General features: G+C 44.0%; 1 protein-coding gene across 2 annotated transcripts in view; it reads left to right on the forward strand.

Annotated features, from left to right (window-relative positions):
* XPO7 (exportin 7) overlaps window positions 1-7,423 on the forward strand; it is a 91,197-nt gene extending 83,774 nt beyond the window's left edge. For both annotated transcript variants that reach the window (XM_061426920.1, XM_061426921.1), the window contains exons 23-28: window positions 175-389; window positions 623-761; window positions 2,497-2,657; window positions 4,059-4,157; window positions 4,662-4,789; window positions 5,806-7,423. In XM_061426920.1, coding sequence (XP_061282904.1) covers window positions 175-389; window positions 623-761; window positions 2,497-2,657; window positions 4,059-4,157; window positions 4,662-4,789; window positions 5,806-5,899 — 836 coding nt within the window. In that variant the 3' untranslated portion in view covers window positions 5,900-7,423. The remainder of the gene's footprint in view (window positions 1-174; window positions 390-622; window positions 762-2,496; window positions 2,658-4,058; window positions 4,158-4,661; window positions 4,790-5,805) is intronic.
* Window positions 7,424-13,218: the final 5,795 nt, after the last annotated feature.

Here is a 13,218-nt window from a genome sequence, read left to right on the forward strand (position 1 = left end):
GGTCTCAGGCCAGCCCTGGCAGTATCCAGGACAGCACTGCCAAGGCATGCTGTGTTGTTCATGCACTCGTGTTACAGCGCCACCCGGTGCCAAGGGCTTTTGGACTAATAGGTTGGGTTGGTGTGTAAACTGTCAGCTACCACGTGATTGAATAAATGTATCTTGTCTACTCAGGCAATCGCATCCTGACACTAGGAGAGGTCCCGAAGGATCAGGTCTACGCACTGAAGCTCAAGGGCATCTCCATCTGTTTCTCCATGCTGAAGGCTGCTCTCAGCGGGAGCTACGTCAATTTTGGAGTCTTCCGTCTCTATGGGGATGATGCCCTGGACAACGCTCTACAGACCTTCATCAAGCTGCTCCTCTCTATCCCCCACAGCGACCTCCTGGTAAGCCCTGAGCTTCATCATTGACCGAATCTGAGCCCCTCATCATGTCAGTCTTTTTTTTTTTTTTTTGGCTGAGGCCATGATTGAATGTTTCTCTGAAGAACTAGAAGCTAGCTCCACTGGGCCCTTCTGTCTTCCCATCTGAAGGGCACTAAGCTGTTTATTTCTGATCGTGCTCACACGTGCTGAGGTACACATGACCTCCTCTGACTCTAACCCTGCTTCTCCCACAGGATTACCCCAAGCTCAGCCAGTCTTACTATTCACTACTGGAAGTCCTCACCCAGGACCACATGAACTTTATTGCAAGCCTGGAACCTCATGTCATCATGTATATTCTCTCTTCCATTTCTGAAGGACTTACTGCACTTGGTAAGCACCTGGGTGGGTGGGTGGGCTGGTCAATTGGCTTTTACCACCTCACTAAGCAAAAGGGAGAATCTTGCCTCAATAGGATTACTGCTTTGGGGAGTTGTCCCTCACACCAGAGTATATAACTCTTGAGAACATTCTCCTCCAGCACATACTTACTGATGCCCTCCTACAGACTAGGCACTAAGGACCTAGTAATTAGTCCCTGTCCCTTGGGAGCTTTTCATCTGGTAGATGAAATAGACTTGTAGACAGATGACTGCCTGTTCCCGCCCTTACCTGTGTAAGCACAGCAGTGGGGTGAGTACAGTGTGTAGGAGCACCCTGGAAGAATACCTGAATTCCTGGCCTTGAGGAGGGTGTCCTGCAAGGCGCTGAACGGGCATCATCAGATGAATTGGGGAAGAAGCCTCCTGGCAGCAGGAACAGCAAGTACTAGCCCCCAAAGGCAAGGAAGAACCAGGAAGTCCAGATGGCAAGAGAGGAGTGAGGCGAAGCTGGAGGGAGAGAGGAGGCAGGGCAGATCTGGAGGTCATGGAGGCTGCCCTTCAGCTGGACCAGGGTGCTTGGATCCTAGCCTTAGGGCAGTGGAAGCAGTGGGGCATTTTACTCAGCGTACTCCGTAAGTCTTTTCATCCTACTCCACCTGGCTCTGGTCAACCATTTTGTTACCACACTGCCCGCCAGCCACCTGTCTTAGTTGGTGTGTATGTGTACAGAGAATAAAATACATTTTTAGACTAAGCTGAGCAAAACATAAGTCAACTGAAAAATGATCATAATTTATTGCAAATGCACAGAGAATGACTTTTGAATTGTCTGCCATGGTGAGTTAGCCACACTTCTGTGCCACTTCCTTGATATGCACTTACCCCTAGCAGGGTGCATAACCATATCTAGAACCATCCAGCCAGGTATCAGATCCTGCTTTAGAAGGCTGTTTTTTAGCTTCTTGAAAAACCTTGGCTTGCACAGAAGCAGCATGGTTTACTCGTTTAGGCCTGTGGTCTGAGCCTCACCAAGTCAGTGCTGTCTGCAGGCTGCACTGCAATGTCCCCTTTATAAATGCACAGACACCTGCAGCTTTACACCACACACTTCCCCAGAAATGCCAGAGAGAAAAGAATGTTTCAGCACCCCACTCTTAACAAACCGTAGTGTCGATAGGCTGTACTAAGCTGGGTTCAGTGACATCACCCAGGTAACTCGGAGCACAGGCTCACGTCGCGTGCTTGGATTCTAATCATTGCTCTTCCAATTACTTGCAGTTACTAGACCTTAAGGCAAGTCACAGAACCTCTACACACTTCTGTTTACTCATTGGTAAAATGGAACACCTACCTCCTGGCATTCTCTAAAGGATAAAATAGAGATAAAGTCCTTAGCACAGTATCTGACACGATAAAAGCACTTGCTCTACTATAAGCTATTTGTTATTTTTTATGAAGCAGAAGACATAAATCCACATCATATGAAGTCAATAATTTCAGTAGTATTTCTATTATTAGCTATTATGAAGAGCTCATTTTCAGATTTGGCATTAAACCCGGCTGTAAGATGAGGGTGAGAGGTTAACAGACAGCATCCCCATTGGTAGTCTTGGCTACACCAGCCACGTCCCCAGTCCAGCTAGGTGCCTCTGAGGGGTATAAGCTTGGCATCTCACATTCAGCTGCATTGCCAGTGGCAGCTCAGTACCCCTGCTCTGTTCCATCCCTGCTCTGCTCTCTTCCAGACACCATGGTATGCACAGGTTGCTGCTCCTGCCTGGACCACATCGTGACATACCTCTTCAAGCAGCTTTCACGCAGCACCAAGAAGAGGACGACGCCCCTGACCCAGGAGAGCGACCGCTTCCTGCATATCATGCAGCAGCATCCAGAGATGATCCAGCAGGTGAGGAGTGTGAGGGGCAGGAGGTGGCATGGGAGAGAGAACCTCTCTGAGAGGGGGAGGCCCAGCAAGATAATGAACTTGACCAACATCTCACCTGGTTAATGCTGCCAAGGAGAATTTTATGCCTTAAAATGACAGCAGATTTTTGAGTTTGCTGAGAAATCACTGAATGTGGATATAGAAAATCCGAAAAAATCAGGTTTTGAATTTTTCTTCTGAGTGTCACACCAGCCCCCATGCCTTGGGCCTGTCCCATGAGCACCGTCCTCCTTCCATGGCAGTGGCTTTGCTCATGAGTACCCAGCTGTAAAACTTGTGCTGCCACTTGCAGAATAGAAGAGTGTAGGACAGGGAATTCCCGGCAGTCCAGTGGTTAGGACTCCAAGCATTCACTGCTGAGGACGTGGGTTTGAGAGTCCCTTGGACTGCAAGGAGATCCAACCAGTCCATTCTGAAGGAGATCAGCCCTGGGATTTCTTTGGAAGGAATGATGCTAAAGCTGAAACTCCAGTACTTTGGCCACCTCATGCGAAGAGTTGACTCATTGGAAAAGACTCTGATGCTGGGAGGGATTGGGGGCAGGAGGAGAAGGAAACGACAGAGGATGAGATGGCTGGATGGCATCACTGACTCGATGGACGTGAGTCTGAGTGAACTCCGGGAGTTGGTGATGGACAGGGAGGCCTGGCGTGCTGCGATTCACGGGGTTGCAAAGAATCAGACACGACTGAGCGACTGAACTGATCTGATCTGATCTGGGAGACTAAGATCCCTGCAAGCCACACTGTGCAGCCAAAAAACTTACATGTTGTTCTACCTTTCAAATAAAGCTCTCGGTTTAACAAAAAGAAAAAAGAGCACATGACAAAAGGAGATAACTGACCACACATGGAGATCAAACCGTATGCCTACCATTATTTAATTTGTATGCAACATATTTTCAAAAATAAGATTTGCAGAAATACACCAGATAAAAATAGATAAGGAAAAAGAATCAATGGAATAATTTAAGATTTTAGCCAATAATATTTTAACCAACCTCATCTTTATCTACGTTTTTCTCTAAGAAATCGTGAACATCCCCAAAATGTTATAAATCTCTCTCTTCTGATACAAGATCCTGAGAGCTTTAGTGCAGGGTGATTTTGCTTATTATAATCATTTACTTGACCGATCCCATTACCCACAAAAACCAGAGTTAACTGGAAAGGTCCATTTTTAAATGAATGATCAAACCAATTCCCTAGAAAGGGAATATCTTGTAACTCACCTTATAATAGATTTAAATGAAGTTTCATGAACTCAGAAAAGGCTTTAAGCCTAATAAACTCTGTCTGGGATCTGTAGTTCTGTTTTGGGTAGCCACACACCAGGTCACTGCCTCCACTTCTCTGTTTCCAGATGCTGTCAACGGTGCTGAATATCATCATCTTTGAAGACTGTAGGAACCAGTGGTCTATGTCCCGACCCCTACTCGGCTTGATACTACTTAATGAAAAGGTAGGAGAACCAGCTCCTTGGTATCCAGGGCACTGTGGGAAAGACAAAAACACCCCCACAGTGCTGAGAGAGAGAGAAAGTGGCCCATTTTCTGAGCATATCCTGTTCATGCGCTGAACAGAACATAATCACTTAAACATTAGAAGTGAGCACCTGTAGCAGTTCAGACAGAAGGGGAAGGATGAGGAAGTGTGACAAGGAGAGAAGCCTCTGGAGATCAGAGCACCTGAGGCCTACGTTCTAGTTCCAGTTCTGCCATAAACAGACATAAATCTAAAAATTCTTACAAAAGAAGAATCTGCATCAGGTGACCCTCGTAGCATTTATCACTTTAAGATTCTAGATTTTTAAGTAAGATAATGATAGCCTACAGGTGCTTGCATGAACTTAAAAAAAGTATCCAATTTTGTTTCTTCTAGAACACTCCTGTTCTTCAGGTGATGAGGGGCTAGTCAGCCTTTCTGCCTCTTCTCTCCTTACCTTCTCTCTCTCTCTGCCCTGCAGTATTTTTCTGACCTAAGGAACAGTATCGTGAATAGCCAGCCACCAGAGAAGCAGCAGGCTATGCATCTGTGCTTTGAAAACTTGATGGAAGGCATCGAGCGAAACCTTCTAACGAAAAACAGAGACAGGTGAGTGTCGAAGGCTCTGCCAAGAAATCCTGGGCAACTGTTAGTTTTCAGATCATTGAAACATAGGAGACTCCTTCAAAGTCTTCTAGAGGCCGTCTAAAAAGAAATGCTGCCCAATAGAAAAGCAAGCCACAAAATAATTTTAAATTTTCTAGTTGCTGTAAAAAGAAACAATATTCATTTTAATATCTTTTATTTATTTAACCCATGTGTCTAAAATAATGTTAATGTGTAATCAGTATTTTTAAACTGAGAATTTTAACATTCTTTTTATTGTGCTAAGTCTTCAAGATCTTGCGTATTTTACAATTAACAGGACATCTCAATTCAGATGCTAAATTTTCATCGGAAATACTTAATTTGTATTTAGATTTCCTAAGATTTACATTTGACAAAGTAGACTCCCATACGTAAGTTGTTCTAGACATACTTAGTTATCCAATAACTGAACTTATGTCAGGTTTTCCTAAATTGATTTTTTAAATTTTCTTTCATTTTAATTAATTTAAAATAGAGCTTTTAACTTCAAATTAATTAAGGTACAGTTGGGGAACTGAATTTTAAATGTCTTTTCATTGCATTCAGTTCCTCAGTTGCTCTGAGCACTTCAAGTGCTGTACAGCCACCTGTGACTAATGGCTACCATACTGGACAGCACAGGTCTCTTGGCATTAAGACATGAGACAGCCTCATTCTCGTCAAGCCCTCACCTCGTGAGGGTTACTTCCTATCTGACAGAGATGAGATTGAGATTCCTTTTGTGCTGCCATGAGCCTGAAATGATCCTCAGAGCCCTGGATTTAACCAGATCTTGAGCTTGCCTTGAAGTTGTCAGGGAGAAAGGGGTGCAAAACTAGCCCAGCTTCTCCTTAGTTTTAGGACTGAAATTAACTGACCTGAGAACCTATTGTTTCAAACATTCTGCCTCTCAGTAGCCACTTGCTTGCTAGAAACATTTTCGGCAAAGACCTTTTCCTTCCACTCTGCTCCCCCAACTTACATGCTCCTCTCTGTAGGTTCACCCAGAACCTGTCTGCATTCCGTCGAGAAGTCAACGACTCGATGAAGAATTCCACGTATGGAGTGAATAGCAATGATATGATGAGCTGACACCTCCTTGGACTCTACCTGTACAGAGCAGTGCCCCTTTGGTCTGACCCAGGGGGCGAACAATTACAATGGAGAGGGCTTGGCTGATCCTGGCCCCCTCCTCCAGGGGTATGGGGAAAATGGCAGAGGTCAACTAGCTTCTTCCCCAGGGAATAGGGGTGTGCGTGCACTCACTCGGGGGGCAGGGCGCTGCTGGTTCCTGGGGGATTGGGTGGGAAGGGTGGTGGGAGGAGATACGGAGATAGAGGCACAAATGTGTGAGTCTCCAGCCCCTCTCCTCCTGGGGCCACCCACGGGGAAAGAACCCCCAGTGTCCTGCCACAACCTGCCTTGTATAAACATGTACATTTTTTCATAACATTTTGAACAAGGTTTATATTGACTCAAGTTTAAAAACAAAGTGTGACTGAAAAATTTTTACAGAGTCTAGTGCACCAATGCTGATGTGAGGGGTTGTGTATGCGAGTGAGGAAAAAATGTGTATTCTGGTGGCCTGAAGCTTTACTGGACAAGGATGTGTGAACGTGCAGAGATATATTTAGTGACACAGTGTAGAGAGGCAAAAAGAAAAAAAAAGTAAAAATTCCAAATGTATATTTTTTCTTATTGCCCTTCCCTTGGCCCCCAAATTATCACTTCCTGTTACTATATTACCCTTGTTATTAGGAACTCTAAGCCATGCGGAGCACCACCCCTCCTCCCCCGTCAGCCTAGATGCCGCCCTCGGTTCCATGGCCTCTTGCAGTGACCGTCAACTCCAGCTAAAAGTGTTTGGTGTTCTTAGCTTCATCCTCTTTCCCACTTTGCCGATCCCCCATCCTCAGACATATGCCTCTTGCTTTTAAAAGTCAGATGTAACTCTATAATTTAGGGTTCTTGGTCTCTGTTCAAAGTGGAGACCAGAGAAAAGGAGTTGAGCCAGTGGCTCTCCTGTCGAGCAATTTGGATGAGTCCACCAGAGGCCCAGTCACGTGTGGCCAATAACTTTTAGTCTTCCCCAGCCCTCGAGGCAGTGTGTGTGGATGTGTGCGTGTGGATATTTATATATGTACCCTGCACTCGTGAATGTATGAACTGGAGGACGTTACTACAGTGGAGGGGTTCTTAATAACAAGGTCTGCCTAGCATGAAGTATTTAACATTCTCCCACCCCTTTAAAAATATACATTTTTATAAAATGAAAACCATAATAAATGTTTTGAATATTAAAAAAAATTAACCTACAGAGGAAAATTAACGGAGAAAGCTATTTGCCTTGTACTTTTTCCACAACTGTTGCTGCTAGTTGTACGCATCTCTAGTTCAGCTCTCGCCCATGGGACACTCATCAATTAGGTTTTATTTTTATTTTTCTCCTCTACCCCCAGAAACAAGCCTGTTAATTTTTTTTTTTTTCCTTCTCCTCTGGCGACTGTGTGGTGAATCCTTTCTTGCGTGATCAGGTTGCGGATAGACTTGTAAGGGTGTTTGCTGCATACAGTGTAAGCATTGTGACCGCCAATAAACTTCAATGGTTTCTACTGACCTGGTTTCAGCAATCAAGTCTAGTGTGTTGGCAGGGACATGTCTCATTCTGAACACATGAAACATGCATTCCTGAAAGCCAGTGGGTGACAAGGGACCCCTCAACTCTGAAATTAGCTTGTTTCTCATTGGATGAAATCTGAGTCTCTGTCTTTTTAAAAGCAGGACTCTTAGTCTATATATTCTCTATATAAAAAACATGCTGGGCCCACAGCTATAACAGGTGAAACCTCTCTAACTCTTTATGAGCTTCCAGGTGACAACAGGGTACCCAGGAGAGAAGTAGTAATTGCAAAGACCCCAGTTATTGTTCTGACATATATGCTCGTGGGCTGGGTGTCACTCATAGACCCTGACAAGTTCAAGGATAAATACTATCCCCCAAAACATTTGGCAGATTTCATGAGCCAGAATTGTCAAATGAAGAACAGAACTGTCGTAAAAGGGACTATTTCTCATCCCCTTTGCTATGTAGGACCCAGATGTAAAAGCATTTAGTTTCCAGGAACGTTGGAAAGTATTAAAGTACTACAATATCTTCCTGTAGCTTAATGCAGAGTGACATTCAGTAATCACAGGCTCTAGAGAGCCACTCTAGTCCACTAGATATACCTTTGTCTGCTGTTTTGGTCTCTGGTCCAAAGTTATTTCACAGGCCAAAATATATATATATTCTAATACCTAGAAGGCAAGTAGAATTGATTCATCTTAGTCAAGTCTGTCTCTAAGCCTAATAGAAAATGGTCAGCCTTCATTAATATGCAGAACACTCCAGTCACATGCTCCCTTGACCTGGACTTCTAATTCTGCAGTAAATAAGGCAAAAAAATAACTTTCTCACAGATATTTGAAGAAGAAACCCTCTCTCCCAACTATCCTGAAATTCTGACTGATCAGCAAAACCCCATACCCCTCCCTTTCCTTCCACAAAAACAATTTCAGAGGCAAGAACCTCACTAGAGATGGTGTCTCCCCAGTGCAGTCCTAAGCCCAGTCCAATCATTACCAAGTGCCACAGTTAAAATTTCCCCAACCACATCAGACTTTTTAAACAGTGAAGCTGCTCCTTTCTTGATAGTTGTAAGAGGGATACCCCCCAAAGAGCCTTTTTTCCTGATGAGTTATCAGCAATTTCACATGTCAACCTAATAAATGCAAAAGCCAGTTAGTTATCTTTAAACTTTGATTTCTTCAAGAAATCTTGTGGAGCTTTTATTCAGTTGAAGAATGAATTTCTTTCCAGGCTATCCTAGGCATCAAGTCAAATGTCTCTGGACAGTGTTTCCTGACACAAAGTTACCTTACATTGACAAAAACACCTAGAATCTTTACTGCAGATCATCAAACTGTATGTCTGTATTTGTTGTTGGCTCTGCCAACAAATAGGGTTATCCATTTTCACTAAAGTATAATTCAGACAAAGGAAGAAAGGTCAAATTTGTTTTTAGATTTTAAGAAGTACTTTCGGCCAAGTACCAATTTTCTAATAACAAGTGACAGCCTACTAAGAAGTAATAGTTTTATGTTCTGCAAACTCAAACTTATTAAGAACTTGCTTTTTTCCCTATCAAGTGGTAAAATGTTCTAGTAACTTACAAAGTTTTAATCAAGAGTGGAAAAAGGACCACTTTTCAAAATACCCATGGTTGTGGGGTAAGATGAATTAACTCCAGAGAGCCAAAACGCTTCTCTGTATCTCAACTACCACCAGCCAACCCGTCCTCCACCCAAGATTTTTAGCTAGATCTACAGCAAACCTACATTGCCACATGAAGTGTTACCCAAGTGCTAAAGCAGAAAGGGAAAGCAAAGATGATTACAGGGAGACTGCAAAAACCATAACCGATAACAAGGGCTGGAAAAAATGTAAATGAGTGTTACTTTAAAAGTCTTAGTTCTTTAAACCTTTCATGTTTAAAATATACTCACCAGCCATAATTAATACAACAACCAATCAGGTGCTAGATAATGTCTAAGAAGCTTCTTGCATCAGTAGCGTGTCTCCTGGGTCGTCTATATTTATCTTGGGTTTCTTAGATAACTCTGGAATTCACTAGTCAGCCAGTTTGGTTTATTTCAGGATCAATGGGTCACTAAACAAATGAGCCGCCAGATAGTGGGACATCAGATGATCAAAAGGGAGGATGAAATCAAGCCTCGGATATTATCCTCTTCCTCAGAAAACCTTAGGGTTCTTAGGACTGTCTCACCACTGCTGCTGTCTGTTCCTTCATCAGAATCTACTCTAAGCCATATACCTTTTTGAGGGTCAGCAACAGAAAAGGAAACTAAAAAGGAAAACACATCATTTGCAAGGCAAATTGGTACAAACTCACCCCAAAACAATGTAGTGAACAGTACTTAACACAAGTACAGCTATACTTGAGATTCTTAACAATCAAGACAGACCACTCAATAAACAGGCATAACAGCACAACATGTATGGGCCAGAGCATCCTGTTATTGGGTTACAAATGAATGAAGAGTGTCAAGTGGGAAATCTAACCCCTCCTCAGTTCAGTTCAGTCACTCAGTCGTGTCTGACTGTTTGCGACCCCATGAATTGCAGCACGCCAGGCCTCCCTGTCCATCACCAACTCCCGGAGTTCACTCAGACTCACGTCCATCCAGTCATTGATGCCATCCAGCCATCTCATCCTCTGTCATCCCCTTTTCCTCCTGCCCCCAATCCCTCCCAGCATTAGAGTCTTTTCCAATGAGTCAACTTTTCGCATGAGGTGGCCAAAGTACTGGAGTTTCAGCTTTAGCATCATTCCTTCCAAAGAACACCCAGGACTGATCTCCTTTAGAATGGACTGGTTGGATCTCCTTGCAGTCCAAGGGACTCTCCAGAGTCTTCTCCAACACTATAGTTCAAAAGCATCAATTCTTCGGTGCTCAGCTTTCTTCGCAGTCCAACTCTCACATCCATACATGACCACTGGAAAAACCATAGCCTTGACTAGATGGACTTTGGTTGGCAAAGTAATGTCTCTGCTTTTTAATATGCTATCTAGGTTGGTCATAACTTTCCTTCCAAGGAGTAAGCGTCTTAATTTCATGGCTGCAGTCACCATCTGCAGTGATTTTGGAGCCCCCAAAATAAAGTCTGACAGTTTCCACTGTTTCCCCATCTATTTCCCATGAAGTGATGGGACCAGATACCATGATCTTAGTTTTCTGAATGTTGAGCTTTAAGCCAACTTTTTCATTCTCCTCTTTCACTTTCATCAAGAGGCTTTTTAGTTCCTCTTCACTTTCTGCCATAAGGGTGGTGTCATCTGCATATCTGAGGTTATTGATATTTCTCCCAGCAATCTTGATTCCAGCTTGTGCTTCTTCCAGCCCAGCATTTTTCATGATGTACTCTGCATGTAAGTTAAATAAGCAGGGTGACAATATACAGCCTTGATGTATTCCTTTTCCTATTTGGAACCAGTCTGTTGATTGGACAACAAAGGAGTTCTATGTATATCTGGATTCAAGGTCTGGAGAACAACCAAACCCAGAATACAAACTGATTAACTGGACAGTGGACTTGGCCTTTTGTGAAGATCAAAGGGGCCACGCCAGTGTCTGATAGTGAAAGGGGGGGTGAAGGTAAAAGCATGTCTCCCCTCAGCTCAGAAAGACCGATGACAGGGCAATGAAGATAAAGCTCTGCAAGGCTCCATTAGTTGAGCCGGAAAATTAGTGGAAATGAAACCATTCTTTGATCTAAAAATATGACAGGACTTCATCATTTCTCTTTAGCAAGAAATCAGTTCCACACCCTTTAGTCTGGGACATGTGTCACAAAACCAAATCATAAACTACCAGTCAAGCTACAAACGCTTCAAGGAAACCTTTCTACTTATAGAGGACTGCCACTGCCATCTCTTCCTCCACATTGTACCTTGTGCCTTTTCCGAGTCTGCAGGGCTCTCTCTTCTCGATGTAAACTTTTTTGTTCTTTACCCACCTTTTCAAACTCAGAGTAGAGCTCTACATCCTCTTTGAAGTCCCCCTACTGTCCCTAAGTCTCACGGGATTATCTGAGGCATTGCTAACCCCACTCCCGCCCTGTCTCAGCAACTAGAAGCTCCTTACAAGCCGGGCCTGACAGAAGAGATTATAATACAGAAGAGATCATAATGAACGAAGGGATGTATATCAGGGGCGTGGGAGCGTCTGCAGAACGGGGGAGTGGAGGGTAGTTGGACCTCCTTTGGGTGAAGCCCCTGCGGAGAGATCCCGGGCTGCCTGCATTGTGCGATTAAGCTCACATCATTACCATAGGCCTCTAACGAAAGGAAAAGGGAAGAAGCCTCTGACACTAGCCCCGAAGCTCTGCGAAGGAAAGCGGGAAAGAATTCACCCCTGACCCAGCACGACTTCCCAACAAGCCTCCGCGCCCCGGAGGCGGTTCGGTGCTGTCTTTCGGTCCCCGCCGCGCCTGCGCACAGAGGCCCGTTCCACGGGCGCGTGCTCTCAGGGCCGCCGCTCACCCCCACCTCCGCCTCTCTGCGTAGGAGTAAATCGTGACTCCCCGCGTCCGCTGGCTGCGGTGGCGGCTGGGAGCAGGGCTGGGCTGCTCTATGGTTGCAGAGCGTTCCTCTTAGGGAAGGCCAGAGCTGGGCACTGTACTGGGGAGAGGTATCCACAGTGACAATCACAGAAGCACTGTTCAAGGACTTGATCCCTGGCTGGGAAGAACTCAGTGGAATGGGCAAACAGGCTGAAAAGGATGATTACTGCATGCTGTTTGCTCTGGGATACAAAGGAGGAGCATCCAAGAAGGGCAGTAACAGAAGCGAGTTCATCGAAAGAGGGCAAGGGAGAACATTCAAACAGCGTAAAAATCCTGAGGCACGAAATGCCTTGTACCTTTGTGGGGGCTGCAAAAATAGCATGACTGGAAAAAAAAAAAAAAAAAAAAACAGCATGACTGGAGGGAGAGTGCAACCCTAAACAAGTCTGGATGAAGGGTGGAGCACAAGAGGTTGGGATTTGATCTTAAAAACCATCAAGTTTGAAAGCAGCCTAGTGACCAATCTTTAACTCACCACTGGTGAGTAAAAGCCTTTAATTCACACTAGTGAGGAGCCTGGCATGCTGCAGTCCATGGAGTCACAAAGAGTTGGACATGACTTAGTGACTGAACAACAAATGAGATAAGGAGTTCGAGAAGGTAGGAAATATTGGGGGTGAGGGGTGGACTCAACAGGGCTTTGGGAGGGTAGAGAAAAGTAGATTGTAGTATGATTTCCCCCCAGGATCTGGAGTAGGACAGCAATTGAGTCAAGGCGGAGGAACCGTGGGACATTATGGGAAAGAGTGCTTGGTGAGCCTGAATGGAACTCTGATCTAAGGAGACTTCCCTGCTTTTGCAAGCAGAGCACTTGGAATTCAACAAGAAATTAGAAAATAGAAGAGGAGGGAACAGTACTCAATCATAAGATATAAACAATCAAATCCAGGAATATGTCAAAAAGCATAATACATCATGACCAAATAGGATTGGTCCTAGAAATGCAAGGTTGGTTTAAAACATTCAAAAAATCAGTAAATGTAATTGACCATATAAACAAAGGTGAAGAAGGTGAACCGTCCAATGAAGAAAAAGCGTATGACAAAAATTCTCACGAACTAGAATTTAAAACATTTTTAGTATGTAGAAATATGAAATATTTCATAAAATAAGAAAATCAACTATATACTAATTTTGAAATATATTACTATTTGCTATCGCATCCAGAAGTATAAAATACATCAGTATAAATTTAACAAGATATGTGCTGGATTGGAACACTAAG

This window comes from Bos javanicus, chromosome 8, assembly GCF_032452875.1.
Source record: "Bos javanicus breed banteng chromosome 8, ARS-OSU_banteng_1.0, whole genome shotgun sequence".
NCBI lineage: Eukaryota > Metazoa > Chordata > Mammalia > Artiodactyla > Bovidae > Bos > Bos javanicus.